General features: G+C 46.0%; 1 protein-coding gene across 1 annotated transcript in view; it reads left to right on the forward strand.

Moving 5' to 3' along the window:
* The window catches only part of LOC123757359 (microtubule-associated protein futsch), a 212998-nt gene that overhangs the window by 54282 nt on the left and 143972 nt on the right, over nt 1–14744 (forward strand). The window contains exon 2 of the mRNA XM_045740927.2: nt 2703–2767. Coding sequence (XP_045596883.2) covers nt 2762–2767 — 6 coding nt within the window. The 5' untranslated portion in view covers nt 2703–2761. The remainder of the gene's footprint in view (nt 1–2702; nt 2768–14744) is intronic.

The following is a 14744-nucleotide window of genomic DNA, read 5'->3' on the forward strand; positions in this document are numbered from 1 at the left end:
GCTCTGGGGAGCCGACGGGGCTCCCCCCAGAAAACCAGCGTTGAATGTAATGAAACGCCATTTTCTGGGTGAGTCCCGGAGGCTCCCCGGCATCCCTCCCTCCCTCCGGTCGGCGGTTTTTCGCGTTTTTGACATCCAGCCTCAAGAACTGAGGTGTGGGTAGCCGGCGCGGGGGGTCTGGGGCTCCCCCTTCCCCCTCCCGGGGAGGGGGGAGCTGCGCAGACAGCGGCGCGGCGGTGACGTCACACTAGTTTGCTTGTTTTCGGTTGGGGAGTTCTATCCACTAGTTCGGTTTTTGGTAGCAATTTTAACCAGAATAGGGGTTTGTTTTGAGGCGCTTACCTTTCTGGGTGCCTGTTCCGGTCGATGGCAGACATAGAATGCTTCCAACCACACGGGGGCTTCTATAGGCCATTGCTCCCCTTGCCTCTCTGAGGGGGCCCGGTTCTGGCCGTGGTCCCCGGTAGGCCTAAGAACTCCATACACATGACTGATGCCAAAGTCTGACATTAGCATATCAGCCTGGGATAGCTCCGGGGAGCCTCCGGGACTCACCCAGAAAATGGCGTTTCATTACATTCAACGCTGTTTTCTTTTTAGTTTCTAGTGATCAGTGACTGCATTTTAACAATATAAGAAGAGAAAATAAAATTTTGGAAAGAATTTATTTTCGGCACATCACTGGTTTATCGTATTTTAATGCAGAGCAGTTCAGTGGTTAAGGGTTAAGCAGGCTGTGCCAGCTGCAGTGCGCCCCCACCAGCCGTTAAACACCCCCTACCTAGGGCAAGGCAGAAAGTCTAAGACCCCCAACAGATCACAAGGGCGAGGACAACCTTAAGCAAGGACGTCCTCTAATGGGAAGTATTTCTCGAACTCCCCAGGGCAGAGAACCCTGACCACACAAGGGGAGTATTCACGGAGCACCTAGGGAAGGTGGCCCTAGACGCATGCAGCTCCGGTACCCAGGAACTCCAAGCCAACGCATACCACAAACGTGTGGTATGCGTCCCACAACAGCCGTTTAAGGCAAAATTCCTGAATAGGAAATTGTAGCCTGAGGTGACATCCGACTGCCTGCACATCGGTCAAGAACTGAAGGGTGGGTAGCCTGACTCATCCGAGCCAGCTCCCCCTTCCCTCACAGGGGGGCTAGTTGGACAAAGTGGGCTTGTTTGCATTCTGGGAAGTTATTTTGCTATTTTGAGGATGTAGGTCACATTTTTCAACCAGACTGTGGTTTGTTTTGTTTCACCTAATTTTCTGAGTGCCTTCCCTGGTCGATGGTAAGTATGATATAATTATAATGTAAAGTGTTCATAAGCCATTGCTCCCTGCACCTCTCTGAAGGGGGCCATGTTCTCACGTTGGTTCCCGGTAGGCAACAAGAACTGTGACTGATGACCCCAAATAGGATAGCACTTTATAAATGGGATAGCTTCATGGAGTTGACTGGGCTCCCCTCAGAAACTCTGGGAGTGAGATTAAAACCAAAGTAAAGAACCTGAAAGAAGTAGGCATGATGTCCTACAATTACTGTAAATCTAACCAATCACTGAATCTCAGATGAATAGAGACATGCCAGTACATATCCCAGAGGTCCAAGGAAATTATTTAGGCACCCTCCTCCAATATGATGTGAACCTGAGCCAAAGTGGTCATCTAGAACATCGGGTAAGTGATGATCTGTTTTAGTCCCGACAGATGGAGGATGAATCGAAGCTCTGCCAAGTTTTGTTTCGGGGACACCCCTTCTTTGGATGGTGGCTCCAAAAACAGGAAGAGATGGGACATCCACCAAAGAGACATGGTCATACCCAGGAACCATACAGCAGCCCACACTGCATCAGCAAAAGGACTGATCGTTCTAGCCACTGGAAAGTGTGATCCCTGGCCCTGTAGTTCCCCCCAAACAAGTGGGAGGGGTGGGGCAAATAAGTGTACACTTGTTTTGAGAGATTTTGTAGTTTGTTTACATTGTTGGGGAATTCATTCGATGGGTAGTGAGGCTTCAGTCTCTTTTTAAACCCAGCCATGTTCTGTATTGGTTTGCTAATTTTCTGGATGTCTTTCTCTGTGAGGTGGCGGAGTGTCACCTGCTCCCTGTGGCTCTGGCTCTTACTGGGGACCAGAGTCAGAAACTTCGCTGGTCCCCCGGTAAACCAAACTGAACTCCACGACTGATGTGATCTAGTAGTTGGGAGCCTTCTCAGTGAGGTAGCATCAGGGGGCCCACAAGGAGTTCCCCAAGAAATTTACTTGGCCAAAAAATGCATGATAGACAAACAGCCTGTACCAGGTAGTAATCCAAATGAAAGGCTAAAGAAAGGAAGACAGTATTCTTAGAAACTGAGCTAAAAGTGCTAGGTAGGTATGACAAGGGTGGGTGAGCAAAAAATGGCCAAACATCATCTTTCCCAGTACCCTAGGAATGTAACCCTTACTGATGAACACCCTGAAAAACCTCATAAGGTCTATGAGGTTTTTAGTTTCACTAACATCTTTTCAGTTAAAATCACAGTTTTTAGGAATCTAACCCCAACATTAAATGAGGTTCACCCGTATACTGTTATTTTATTTATGAAGCAAGTATTAAATATAACTTGTATAAAAAAGCCTATGAAGTAAGAACACTGCATACTTTATCCTGATAGGATTCATGTGTAAAACCTTGTTCCTCACCTTTTATGTTTATCTTCCAGACAGTTTATGGAACCAGCATTTTGAATGCCTATTGGATCTTCCAGTCTTCACCAAGATAATGAGTGTAAGTAATATTTTTTCCTGTTAGCCTACCACCTCCATCTCAAATTAATGCACTGAAGAGAATAATACATGTTTTTGTTCAAATAGGGTGACTAATCATTTGAATTATTGTATTCAAATTACAAATACAGTAGTGTGAAGTTTGGACTTATTGTATCTCTTGGTAAGGCTTCCAGTATTTATAGCATCTTGTGTAAAGTATTTCCTTGTAAGGATAGCCATTTTTCTTTTACTCTACTGTATTTAAACTCCAATTATCTCCAAGCAATTGGTCCAGGTGCTCTAATCAACTGGAGATGATTCAAGGTGCCCCATTTTTCTAGGGGGAGCCCCTACGGCTCCCCGCAGCTATCCATGGCTGATACATATACCCTAACTATTTTGCATCAGTCGATGTGGGTGGAGTTCTAGGCCTACCGTGGACCATGAGCCAGAACCTGGCCCCATCACAAAGGCACAAGGAGCAATGGCCCATAGAAATGCACATGTGATTTGGAGCATTCTATATCTGCCATCGACTAGGACAGGCACCCAGAAAGGTAAGCGCCACAAAACAAACCCCCTATTCTGGTTAACAACGAAAAAGCGTCAAACGAATGGACAGAGCTCCCCAAAAGAAAAACGAGCAAACAAGCATGATGTCACACGAGCCGCGCCGCATGTCTGCGCAGCTCCTCCCTCCCCAGTATGGGAAAAGGAGAGCCCCAGACCCCTGCGCCGGCAATCCTCACTCCAGTTCCTCGGCTGATGGGATCGTGCATGATCATGTGGCTCCAGCTCCAGTCTTCTCTTAGTGCTGTTAATTGTTTTCAGTAATTATCTAAGTGTAGTTTGTTATATAAGGGAGTGTCTGTACTATGGGGGATCTATTATAACATGGGTGTAGGGGCAGTAGGTAGCATTCAGAGTTATCAAATATGGGAGAACTAAAAGGCCCGGCCCCCGAAATAAATTATCCACAGTAATAATAACTTGCTACTAGACCATGTCCAACTAGAGGTTGATCATAGCACTCCCACACAGGAAGAAGGGATACTCCATTACTACTTACTTATTTATTAACCCCTTAACAACCCCCCATATACACTCACACCAATAACAAAAATAATAATTACTTTACCACACTATCTTACGTTAAAAGTCTTGGTCCACTTAAGCAGGATACAAGGTTTTACACTGAACACAAGCAAGGGTAAAGTTCTACTATGGAAACACTTGAAGCTAGAGTCAGCTTAGGGTAGGGAGACCACGTGGTTCCACTGGGACCCCCTTTAGAATAAATAGTAATATAAACTCTAAAAACACCTACTACACACAAGGTATACTACTCTACACATAGAACATGTGTATGCCAGAAATTGAATAATGTACACAGTATATACTTAGCTTGAACAAGACACAGAAATAAGGAAACGAGGAGGAAGGGTAGGAGGATCCTGTCCACACCACGCCAGCTCAGAGAAAGGGCCAAGTCTCAGTCTCCTTCCCCCCAGCTGGCTCGCTGCCGGCAGACTGCTCAACTAATCGTACCGCAGCCCTATACCAAGTTTACTCAGGTTTACTTTACAAATGATTAGAAAGTATTAGTAAACATAGTTGGTGCCTATGTTATTATTTAATAATCAACCCCAAGCTCAGTCTTAAATGCTCTTTGAAAAACAAGAATAGTCTTACGTCTGGCAGGGAAGATACAAACAAGTGCACCTCGTGATGCGTTTTCAATACTAAAAGGCAGTTTATTAGCTCAGTTTTGACCTCTGGTTTCCACTTAGGAACCCAGGGTCGTAACATAGTTACAGAATGAGAGCTACGCTCGTGGCGTCCCATCTACCCAGCACTCTTTGTCATATAATGCTTTGAAGCTACTGACGGTTTTGGCACATTCCATAACATGGCATTTATTCACATTAAATTCAATTTGCCAAGTGTTGCTCCATATACTTATTTTGTCCAGGTCTTCTTGAAGGGCATGACACTCTTCTAGGTGTCTTATCTTCCCTATTATCTTAGCATCATCAGCAAACATGTTCATATAGTTCTGTATTCCATCTGGTAGATCGTTTATGTAGACAATGAACATTACCGGTGCAAGAACTGAACCCTGTGGTACTCCACTTGTGGCATTCCTCCAATCCGATACATTGCCTCTGATTACGGCCCTCATTTTTCTATCAGTTAGGAAATTTTTCATCCATGCTAGAAGCTTACTTGTCACCCCTCCAATATGTTCCAGTTTCCAGAACAACCTCTTATGTGGAACTCTGTCAAGAGCCTTTTCTGGGGGGAGCCCCTACGGCTCCCCGGAGCTATCCATGGCTGATATGGATACCCTAACTATTTTGCATCAGTCGATGTGGGTGGAGTTCTAGGCCTACCGGGGACCACGAGCCAGAACCTGGCCCCCTCAGAGAGGCACGGGGAGCAATGGCCCATAGAAATGCACATGTGATTTGGAGCATTCTATATCTGCCATCGACCGGGACAGGCACCCAGAAAGGTAAGCGCCACAAAACAAACCCCTATTCTGGTTAACAACAAAGATCGACAAACGAGTGGACAGAACTCCCCCAGGAAAACGAACTAACAAGCATGACGTCACACGAGCCGTGCCACATGTCTGCGCAGCTCCCCCCTCCCCGGGAGGGGGAGGGGGAAGGGGGAGCCCCAGACTCCCGCGCCGGCAATCCTTGCCCCAGTTCCTCGGCTCATGGGATAATGCACGGTCGTGTGGCTCCAGCTCCAGTCTTGTCTCAGTGCTGTGACTTGTTTGCAGTGCTGCTCTTACGGTGGTCGTGTGAGCTGGGAGTAGTATTCTCAGATTCTCGGGCTGCATGTGCTTAGGGTCACCTTCCCTGAGTGCCCTGTAAGTACCGCCCTTGGGGCTTGGGGTTGCCTTCCACAAGTCCCCTTGGGTCTACCTCTGTTGGCTTTTCGCTGCTTGGCATTTGGTCGCCCCGAGGGTTTGGGGGTTTCACTCCCTTGTTTACCTTGGGGTAAGTGGTAGTTATAGCACTGGTGGGGCGCAGGGTACTGCGTAGCTAGTTTTCACCTATGACAGCGGCCGGCTCTGTTCCCTCTGGGTACGTTGTCCACTTGTGTGGTTTTTCTTTTATATTTGTTTTTGCCTGGTAGGGGGGTCTGCCTTGTGTTCCCCCCCCCCCCTTATATTAGGTCCGTTTGTGTGGTGGCGCCCCCTGCTTCGCCCTCGCGAGTGGACACATCCCGTGGGTTCAGCTTTAGCAGTTTGCTTGGTAGTTTGGGGCGGCGGTTAGCAGTGCCCTGCCTGGGATAACCCTTAGCAGACCCAGTCTAGGGGCCCTGGGAAACCTCCCGAGGGCTCTCGGGTCCGATAGTGGAAACCCTTGCGTCCCCTCTTGCTTTGTGCGAGTTGAGGGTTGCTCTGTCCAACCTCAGGGTTTGCCTCAGGGTGACTCTCCTTGTTTTTGCCTCCGTCATGCTGCCTGTTGGGTCGGTGACACATTCGACCCTGAGTCCTGTGAGCTTTGTTGCTTGTTCGTGACTCCATTCTCCCAGTCTGCTGATGAATTCCCGTGGGTGCAGGCAGCTCGCGCGTTGCAGGGTAGGATGTTGCAACGCGCTCAAGTTTGTCGCTTTCCCGGACGCCCCGATGCTGCCCCGCTTGTGTAGGGACCCAGACTTAAGGGTTTTGGTCGCTTCGGCCTTGGTTCTTCCACGCCCCCCTTGTTTTTCCCCCTCCTGCTTCCGGCCCCTACACATCTGCAAGCTTCGGGGTCGGGGCGGGGTTAGAGGTTCTGAGACTTGGGCAGTTTCGGGGGTTGCCCCGTCCGGGGTAGCTGCGGAGGCATTCGAGTCTGTTCCTCCGGCCGATGCTCCGGGGTCTGACCAGTGGGCCCCTTCTCTTTCAGCTCTCTCTGCTGCCCCGGCTTTTTCTTGTGGGGCCGGGGCTTTGGAGGTCGACTCGGCCCCGGGGCCTGGTGTAGAGGCTCCTGGGATTGGGGAGGAGCGGCCTTGGGGGCCTTGGGCTCCTTTGCGCCCCGCCTGGATTTCCATCCTTCTGAGCGGGGCTTACTGTTGCGAGGAGTGGGGTTTTCTTTCCCCCCTCTGCGTACGATTTGGGCTTGGGTTCTGCTCCTCCCTAGGTTCGGTTCCATGTCCCTGTGGTTTCTTCGTTACCTGGTTGATACCTGGTTGATGGGGTTCTGGGAGTTCTTCTACTCCCCAAGCCCGGCCCAAGGCCAGGCTTGACTTGTGAGAGTTTGGTCCACTAGGCTGTTGCTTGGAGCGGCCCGCAGGCCCACATACCCACCACAGCCCGGTTGGTCCGGCACTCCTTGGAGGAATAAATCTAGTTTCCTCTTGAAAATGTCCACGGTTGTTCCGGCAATATTTCTTATGCTTGCTGGGAGGACGTTGAACAACCGCGGACCTCTGATGTTTATACAGTGTTCTCTGATTGTGCCTATGGCACCTCTGCTCTTCACTGGTTCTATTCTACATTTTCTTCCATATCGTTCACTCCAGTACGTTGTTATTTTACTGTGTAGATTTGGTACTTGGCCCTCCAGTATCTTCCAGGTGTATATTATTTGATATCTCTCTCGTCTTCTTTCTAGTGAGTACATTTGGAGGGCTTTGAGACGATCCCAATAATTTAGGTGCTTTATTGCGTCTATGCGTGCTGTATATGTTCTCTGTATTCCCTCCATTTCAGCAATCTCTCCTGCTCTGAAGGGGGAAGTGAGTACTGAGCAGTACTCAAGACGGGACAACACAAGTGACTTGAAGAGTACAACCATTGTGATGGGATCCCTGGATTTGAAAGTTCTCGTAATCCATCCTATCATTTTTCTGGCTGTCGCAATATTTGCTTGGTTATGCTCCTTAAACGTTAGGTCGTCAGACATATTATTCCCAAATCCTTTACATGCTGTTTTCCTACGATGGGTACATTTGATTGTGTTTTGTACTCTGTATTATGTTTAAGGTCCTCATTTTTACCGTACCTGAGTACCTGGAATTTATCACTGTTAAACATCATGATATTTTCTGATGCCCAGTCGAAAACTTTATTAATATCAGCTTGAAGTTTTTCAATGTCTTCAGCCGAGGTAATTTTCATACTGATTTTTGTGTCATCTGCAAAGGATGATACGAAGCTGTGACTTGTATTTTTGTCTATATCTGATATGAGAATAAGGAAAAGCAGCGGTGCAAGGACTGTACCCTGAGGTACAGAGCTTTTAACTGCACTTGGACTAGATTTTATATGGTTGACCGCTACTCGCTGAGTCCTGTTTGACAGAAAACTGAGTATCCAGCGTCCTACTTTACCGGTTATTCCCATTGACTTAATTTTGTGTGCTATCACGCCATGGTCACATTTATCGAAAGCCTTTGCGAAGTCCGTGTATATCACATCAGCATTCTGTTTTTCTTCTAATGCCTCAGTGACTTTGTCGTAGTGCTCAAGTAGCTGTGAGAGGCATGATCTTCTCGCTCGAAATCCATGTTGGCCTGGGTTGTGAAGGTCATTGGTCTCCATGAAATTGGTGACCTGACTCCTAATTACTCTCTCAAATACTTTTATGATGTGCGATGTTAGTGCAACTGGTCTATAATTCTTTGCCAATGCTTTGCTCCCTCCCTTGTGTAGAGGGGCTATGTCTGCTACTTGAAGTGCATCTGGTATCTCCCCCGTGTCCAAGCTCTTCCTCCACACTATACTGAGTGCCTGTGCTACCGGCACTTTGCATTTCTTTATAAATATTGAATTCCATGAGTCTGGATCTGGGGCCGAGTGCATGGGCATGTTTTCAATTTCTCTTTCAAAATTTAGTGTGCTTGTGTTTATATCAGTTATATTTACAGGGGTTTGAATATCCCGCATAAAGAAATTGTCTGAATCTTCCACCTTCATGTTGTTTATTGGAGTGCTAAACATGTCCTCATACTGCTTTTTTAGGATTTCACTAATTTCTTTGTCATCCTCCGTGTATGAACCTTCACTTGTACGAATAGGTCCAATACTGGCAGTGGTTTTTGCTTTTGATTTCGCATATGAGAAGAAATATTTTGGATTTTTCTTTATTTCCTGAATTGCTTTCTGTTCTAACTGCCTTTATTCAGTTTCATATGAGTGTTTCAATTTCCGCTCGATTTCTTCAATCTCCCTATTTAGATTATTTCTTCTTTGACGGGAAATTCGTGTCTGCATAAGCAGTTCTGTTATTTTTTTCCTGCGTTTATAGTGTCGTCTGCGTTCTCTTTCTACGTTAGATCTATTTCTGGCTTTCCTCAAAGGAACATGTTTCAGACAGACTTGATATGCTTCTGAAGTCAGTTTTTCTATTCCTTCTGTAGGACTTGTATTACTTAGAACAGTTCCTCATGGAATGTTTGTAAGTTCCCTGTTTATTATCTCCCAGTCTATCCTTTTATTATTAAAATTTAATTTACTGAATAGCCCCTTTCGCTTTATCAACGTTTTAGGTCTATTCTGAGTATTGATGGTCGTTTGCACTTCAATGAGTTTGTGATCTGAGTATGTGGTATCTGATATCGTAATGTCTCTGATAATGTCTTCATTGTTCATAAAGACCAGATCTAGAATATTTTCATTTCTCATTGGCTCCGATATCTGCTGATTGAGTGAAAATTTGTCACAGAATCTAAGTAGTTCTCTAATCTGTGGTTGGTTAGGTCCTGATAGATTTCCTGGTATAATATTTTTGTTTGCTATTTTCCACCTGAGACTAGGCAAGTTGAAGTCACCTAGGAAGATAATATCAGGTATCGGGTTCTCCAAATTATCAAGGCTATTCTCTATTTTGCTTATCTGTTCTGTGAATTCCTCAGCCGTTGCATCTGGCAGTTTGTATATTAGAATAATCACTAAATTTATTTTCTCTATTTTTAATCCCAGTACCTCTACCACCTCATTTGTAACGTTTAGGAGCTCCGAGCATACAAGGTCTTCCCTAATATACAGACCCACTCCTCCATGTGACCTAATTTTCCTATCACACCTGTATAGGTTATATCCTGGAATCCAGATCTCACTGTCCAACAATTCCCCTGCATGGGTTTCTGTGAAAGCTCCAATTACTGCATTTGACTCCGTGAGGAGGCCATTTATGAACTGTACTTTGTTGTTTGTTCTTGTTTTCAGTCCTTGTATGTTGGCAAAGATGAATGAGGTTACTCTATTAGTGATAGTTTGAATGGGAGACTTTTTCGGCAAGCCCATTATGCATGGACATAATGAGTTTGTTCTGACCAGTACTGATTGTTGTAGGGCAGTTGTCTGTCGTAGTTGTAGTTCCCTTTCAGTGGGTAATTGTGTCTGTAATTCTGGAATGCAAGTGGATCTGGCATCCAGTTCCATACACTCTCCATGCTGCTCCTTTTGAATTCTCTGTCGGTCTGGTATAAAAAATTTATAGAGTTTCCTCCAAATTCATTATCCTGCTTGCCACTCTTTATGTAGCGTTCCGTGCCTTTCACGTGAAAGTGTGGGCAGCTGAGGTCATACCATTTTCTGTCCTCCAGTGAGGTTTGGCACATGTCAGGATGGAAAACCTACATATTGATCCAAATCGACACTCACCTCTCCTAAGCATATTTAAACATTTTTTGGGATGTTGGTAACTGCATTCTAATCCTTTCTTATTACCAGCATATCTATGTCTGCATATGCCCTTTGCATAAAATTTGCATAAGTCTGTCCTTCTATTCTGAATTGCTCTATCGGGAACTGTCGTAGTGTCTGTACCTATCGAGCTGTCAGTGCTGTCTGGTACACTTTCTAGTTTACTGTCATCTACATCCTGGCCTACTGAGTCAGAGTTTACAACTTCCTGAGTTTCAGCCTCACTTTCATCCCTGACTATAGCCTCCGCCTCTTGTATATTAGAATTGTTGTTCCTTTCCCACTCCTGGATGGCTGGTAGGCTTCCAATGAATGATGTTTTCCGATCATGCGTCATGTTATCTAGAAGGTTTTTTAGGATATTCCAAGCTGACAGGTCATTTTTACACACCCAGAGCAAGTGGCCAGCTCTCAGTGCCGTAGTGCTACTCACTCCTGTATAAGCCGAATGGAATCTAGTCTTACAGATATAACATTCCATTCCCGTTACCTTCGTCTTTAACCCCTTAACTGCGTTGCCTCCAAATATGACACCCCCGTAGTGCGCAGGAAATAAATTCTCTGGAAAAAATTCTTTTTTCTTTTTAAAGTGTCAGAAACCCTTCCCTCAGTATGGGTATGTAGAAAAAAAATCGAAATTGTACTTACTTTGGTTGCTATGGGGTCCGTAAGTTGGGGCGTGACGTCATCATTCCCTGTTCGCCCGTGAAGTACGCTCCTGGAGCCAGTAGGGCGCTCTGGGCGTGGGCGCGCGAGTTGCCGCGAATATATTTTCGTTAATTTTTTTCGCACAGTTCCAAATACATTTGATTTGTTTTTACGTGCTAATTCTATGTATAGTGAACACTTACACTATATTATGGCAGTAAAACATCCGTACTGTCCGAAGACACTGTGTTACGTGCATGACACTTGTGTATACATATGCAGCACATATTTACTATGTATCATGCTAATTTATGTATATATACAATCTATTTACACACTATACACTGTCACACACTATATACATTCACCATCAACACATTCAGAACACCGCGAGTGAGAGCTGCCACACCCAGCCTGCCCTCCCTCACTTCTCCAGCACTGTATTCGCCAACTTTGCCCCTCCCATCATACAGTTATTCACACCAATGTTTCATGTTCATTTATGTATATTTACAACATATGTACACACTATACACTGTCACACACTGTATACATTTACCATCAACACATTCAGAACATCGCGTAGCAGCTGCTTCGTATGGGCCAAGAGCAGCTGCCTCGTATGGGCCAATAGCAGCTGCCTCGTATGGGCCAATAGCAGCTGCCTCGTATGGGCCAATAGCAGCTGCCTTGTATGGGCCAATAGCAGCTGCCTCGTATGGGCCAATAGCAGCTGCCTCGTATGGGCCAATAGCAGCTGCCTCGTATGGGCCAATAGGAGCTGCCTCGTATGGGCCAATAGCAGCTGCCTCGTATATGCCAATAGCAGCTGCCTCGTATGGGCAAATAGCAGCTGCCTCGTATGGGCCAATAGGAGCTGCCTCGTATGGGCCAATAGCAGCTGCCTCGTATATGCCAATAGCAGCTGCCTTGTATATGCCAATAGCAGCTGCCTCGTATGGACCAATAGGAGCTGCCTCGTATGGGCCAATAACAGCTGCCTCGTATGGGCCAATGGAAGCTGCCTCGTATGGGCCAATGGCAGCTGCCTCATATATGCCAATAGCAGCTGCCTCGTATATGCCAATAGCAGCTGCCTCGTATGGGCCAATAGCAGCTGCCTCGTATGGGCCAATAGGAGCTGCCTCGTATGGGCCAATAGTGGCCATGAACACATTCAGAACATTTGGTCATGAACACATTCAGAACACCTCGAGTGAGAGCAGCCACACCCAGGCCAGTCTCCCTCACTCCAACATCTTACTCGCCAACATTGCTCCTCCCACCATACTGTTATAGTTCTTATTACACATGTTCTATATACCTATCTACATGTTTTATTTACCAGAACTATGCAAGTAAGCCGGTATTGTGTCCAAACAGTACAGTGGCCGCTATACACTGCATGAAAAATCACACAGCAGACGATGCTACGATTACGTCACCTCCCTCACCAAAATAGCTCGTCTCAGCATTCTCTTGTTGCTGTTCTTACACTATATATACCCATGTACATATGTTTTGCCCATAGCGAACCACTAAGCTAGTATGGTGAGCAAAACAAGAGTGGCAGCCACACACACACAATGAGGCTACCACAATTCTCGCCCTCCCTCCCTCACCAAAATTCCTCCTTCCACAATACTACGCAAAACGCTAATTATAACCACAATCCTGCTATTATCACAATCCTGGTCACTAATTCCTGTAAATGAATAATTGACCACACGTTTATTTTGAAAAGGAACCTAAGAAATCATTTGAAGATTCCTAGATGTACGAAATAATGCTGTGGCTAGTGCTGTGAACATTGTGAACAGCATTGAATCACTGGTATTTGAACATTGTACCCAGTCATTATCACACTCAGGCTCTTCTACAACACTATCATAGCTAAATAATACAAGTTAAATATATATTTTGACATTATTAGGCGATGCTGTGGTCACATGCTGAACAGCAGTGCTGTGCGCTCATGCTGCGAGCGCCAGCCTTGGTTGCTCACACACTACTGAGGCTCCCACACCTGGGAATGTGGACCACGATTTTTTTTAAAGATGGCGTCTGTTTACAAGAGCCCTAAGGAAGCTGATGTGAACCCCATGTAGCCGCGGGAGTTTTGAATGGAACGTGAAAAATACAAATACCCGGAGGCGCATTGCGCAAACCAGACGTGAGCCTGCAGGCGCGTTGCGAAGTTTAAGGGTTAAGGAGTTGTTACAGTGGCCACAAATTTGTTTATTTACTCCCATTTTGCCTTGTTTTGTTGTATATATCTATATATTTATAATATTATATGTATATTGTATGTTTGTAACAATATATATGTTTATTTGTTCTACTGTATGGTCAGTACTTATCACACGGTCGAGAGTGAGGGTCCCAGAGGCTGTACAGTTGACACGTTGTTGTATTTGAGATTCACTGTATGGATCACTTGTTGATGTCAGTCCTTTTAACTCTTTATAAAATTATATGTATATATATTTATATGTTTAATATTTATAATATTATATGTATACCGTATATTTGTAATATTATGTATGTTATTTTGTTCAAACTTTATGGCAGGTACTTAGCGTAGGGTAGCGAAGCTGGTCCCCCGGTCAGTACAGGTGACCTCTTGTTGTCCCAGGTAGATGTCACCAGTTTCCAGTTACCCGATTTATAACCACTGATGCTGCCTCTTGCCGCTATTCTATATTTATAATATTCACTTCCAACTTATATGTTGTTGTGATACCCATTCCACATCACTGTTCCACGAATCACCATTCACTATTTTTTTTCCTAATACACGCATGTACACAAAGCCTCGTTCACTGGCTCACACGTGGTCTTCCGTTTATTCTCTATTTAACACAAAGTTCTATTGTTAATGACTATTTTCAATTTTCCAGCAGGTCACTATGCACTTTGTTATGTCTGTAATCAGTAATCCATGGCAGTAGTCCTAAGAATCCCAGTTAATGTCACAATTTTAACGGAGAGTGCACGGTACGTCTTCCCCCTCCCTCGACCTCGACTCGACTTCGGTTCCGTCTTCCAGAGGTTTTCGGCTACCCGCATCTCTTCGCCTGCGGTGCGGTTGGCCTTTGCGGCTTACCTCCTGCGTGTCCCGGAGTTTGCCTCCATACTGGTTCCTTGTAGCCGTTTGGGCTCCTTGTAGCCGTTTGGGCTCCTTGTAGCCGTTTGGGCTCCTTGTAGCCGTTTGGGCTCCTTGTAGCCATTTGGGCTCCTTGTAGCCGTTTGGGCTCCTTGTAGCCGTTTGGGCTCCTTGTAGCCGTTTGGGCTCCTTGTATTCGTTTGGGCTCCTTTGTAGCCGTTTGGGCTCCTTTGTAGCCGTTTGGGCTCCTTGTAGCCGCTTGGGCTCTTTGTGGCCGCTTGGGCTCTTTGTGGCCGTTTGGGCTCCTTGTGGCCGTTTGGGCTCCTTGTGGCCGTTTGGGCTCCTTGTAGCCGTTTGGGCTCCTTGTAGCCATTTGGGCTCCTTGTAGCCGTTTGGGCTCCTTTGTAGCCGTTTGGGCTCCTTTGTAGCCGTTTGGGCTCCTTGTAGCCGTTTGGGCTCCTTGTAGCCGTTTGGGCTCCTTTGTAGCCGTTTGGGCTCCTTTGTAGCCGTTTGGGCTCCTTGTAGCCGCTTGGGCTCTTTGTGGCCGCTTGGGCTCTTTGTGGCCGTTTGGGCTCCTTGTGGCCGTTTGGGCTC

This window comes from Procambarus clarkii, chromosome 22 (genome assembly GCF_040958095.1).
Source record: "Procambarus clarkii isolate CNS0578487 chromosome 22, FALCON_Pclarkii_2.0, whole genome shotgun sequence".
Classification (NCBI taxonomy): Eukaryota; Metazoa; Arthropoda; class Malacostraca; order Decapoda; family Cambaridae; genus Procambarus; species Procambarus clarkii.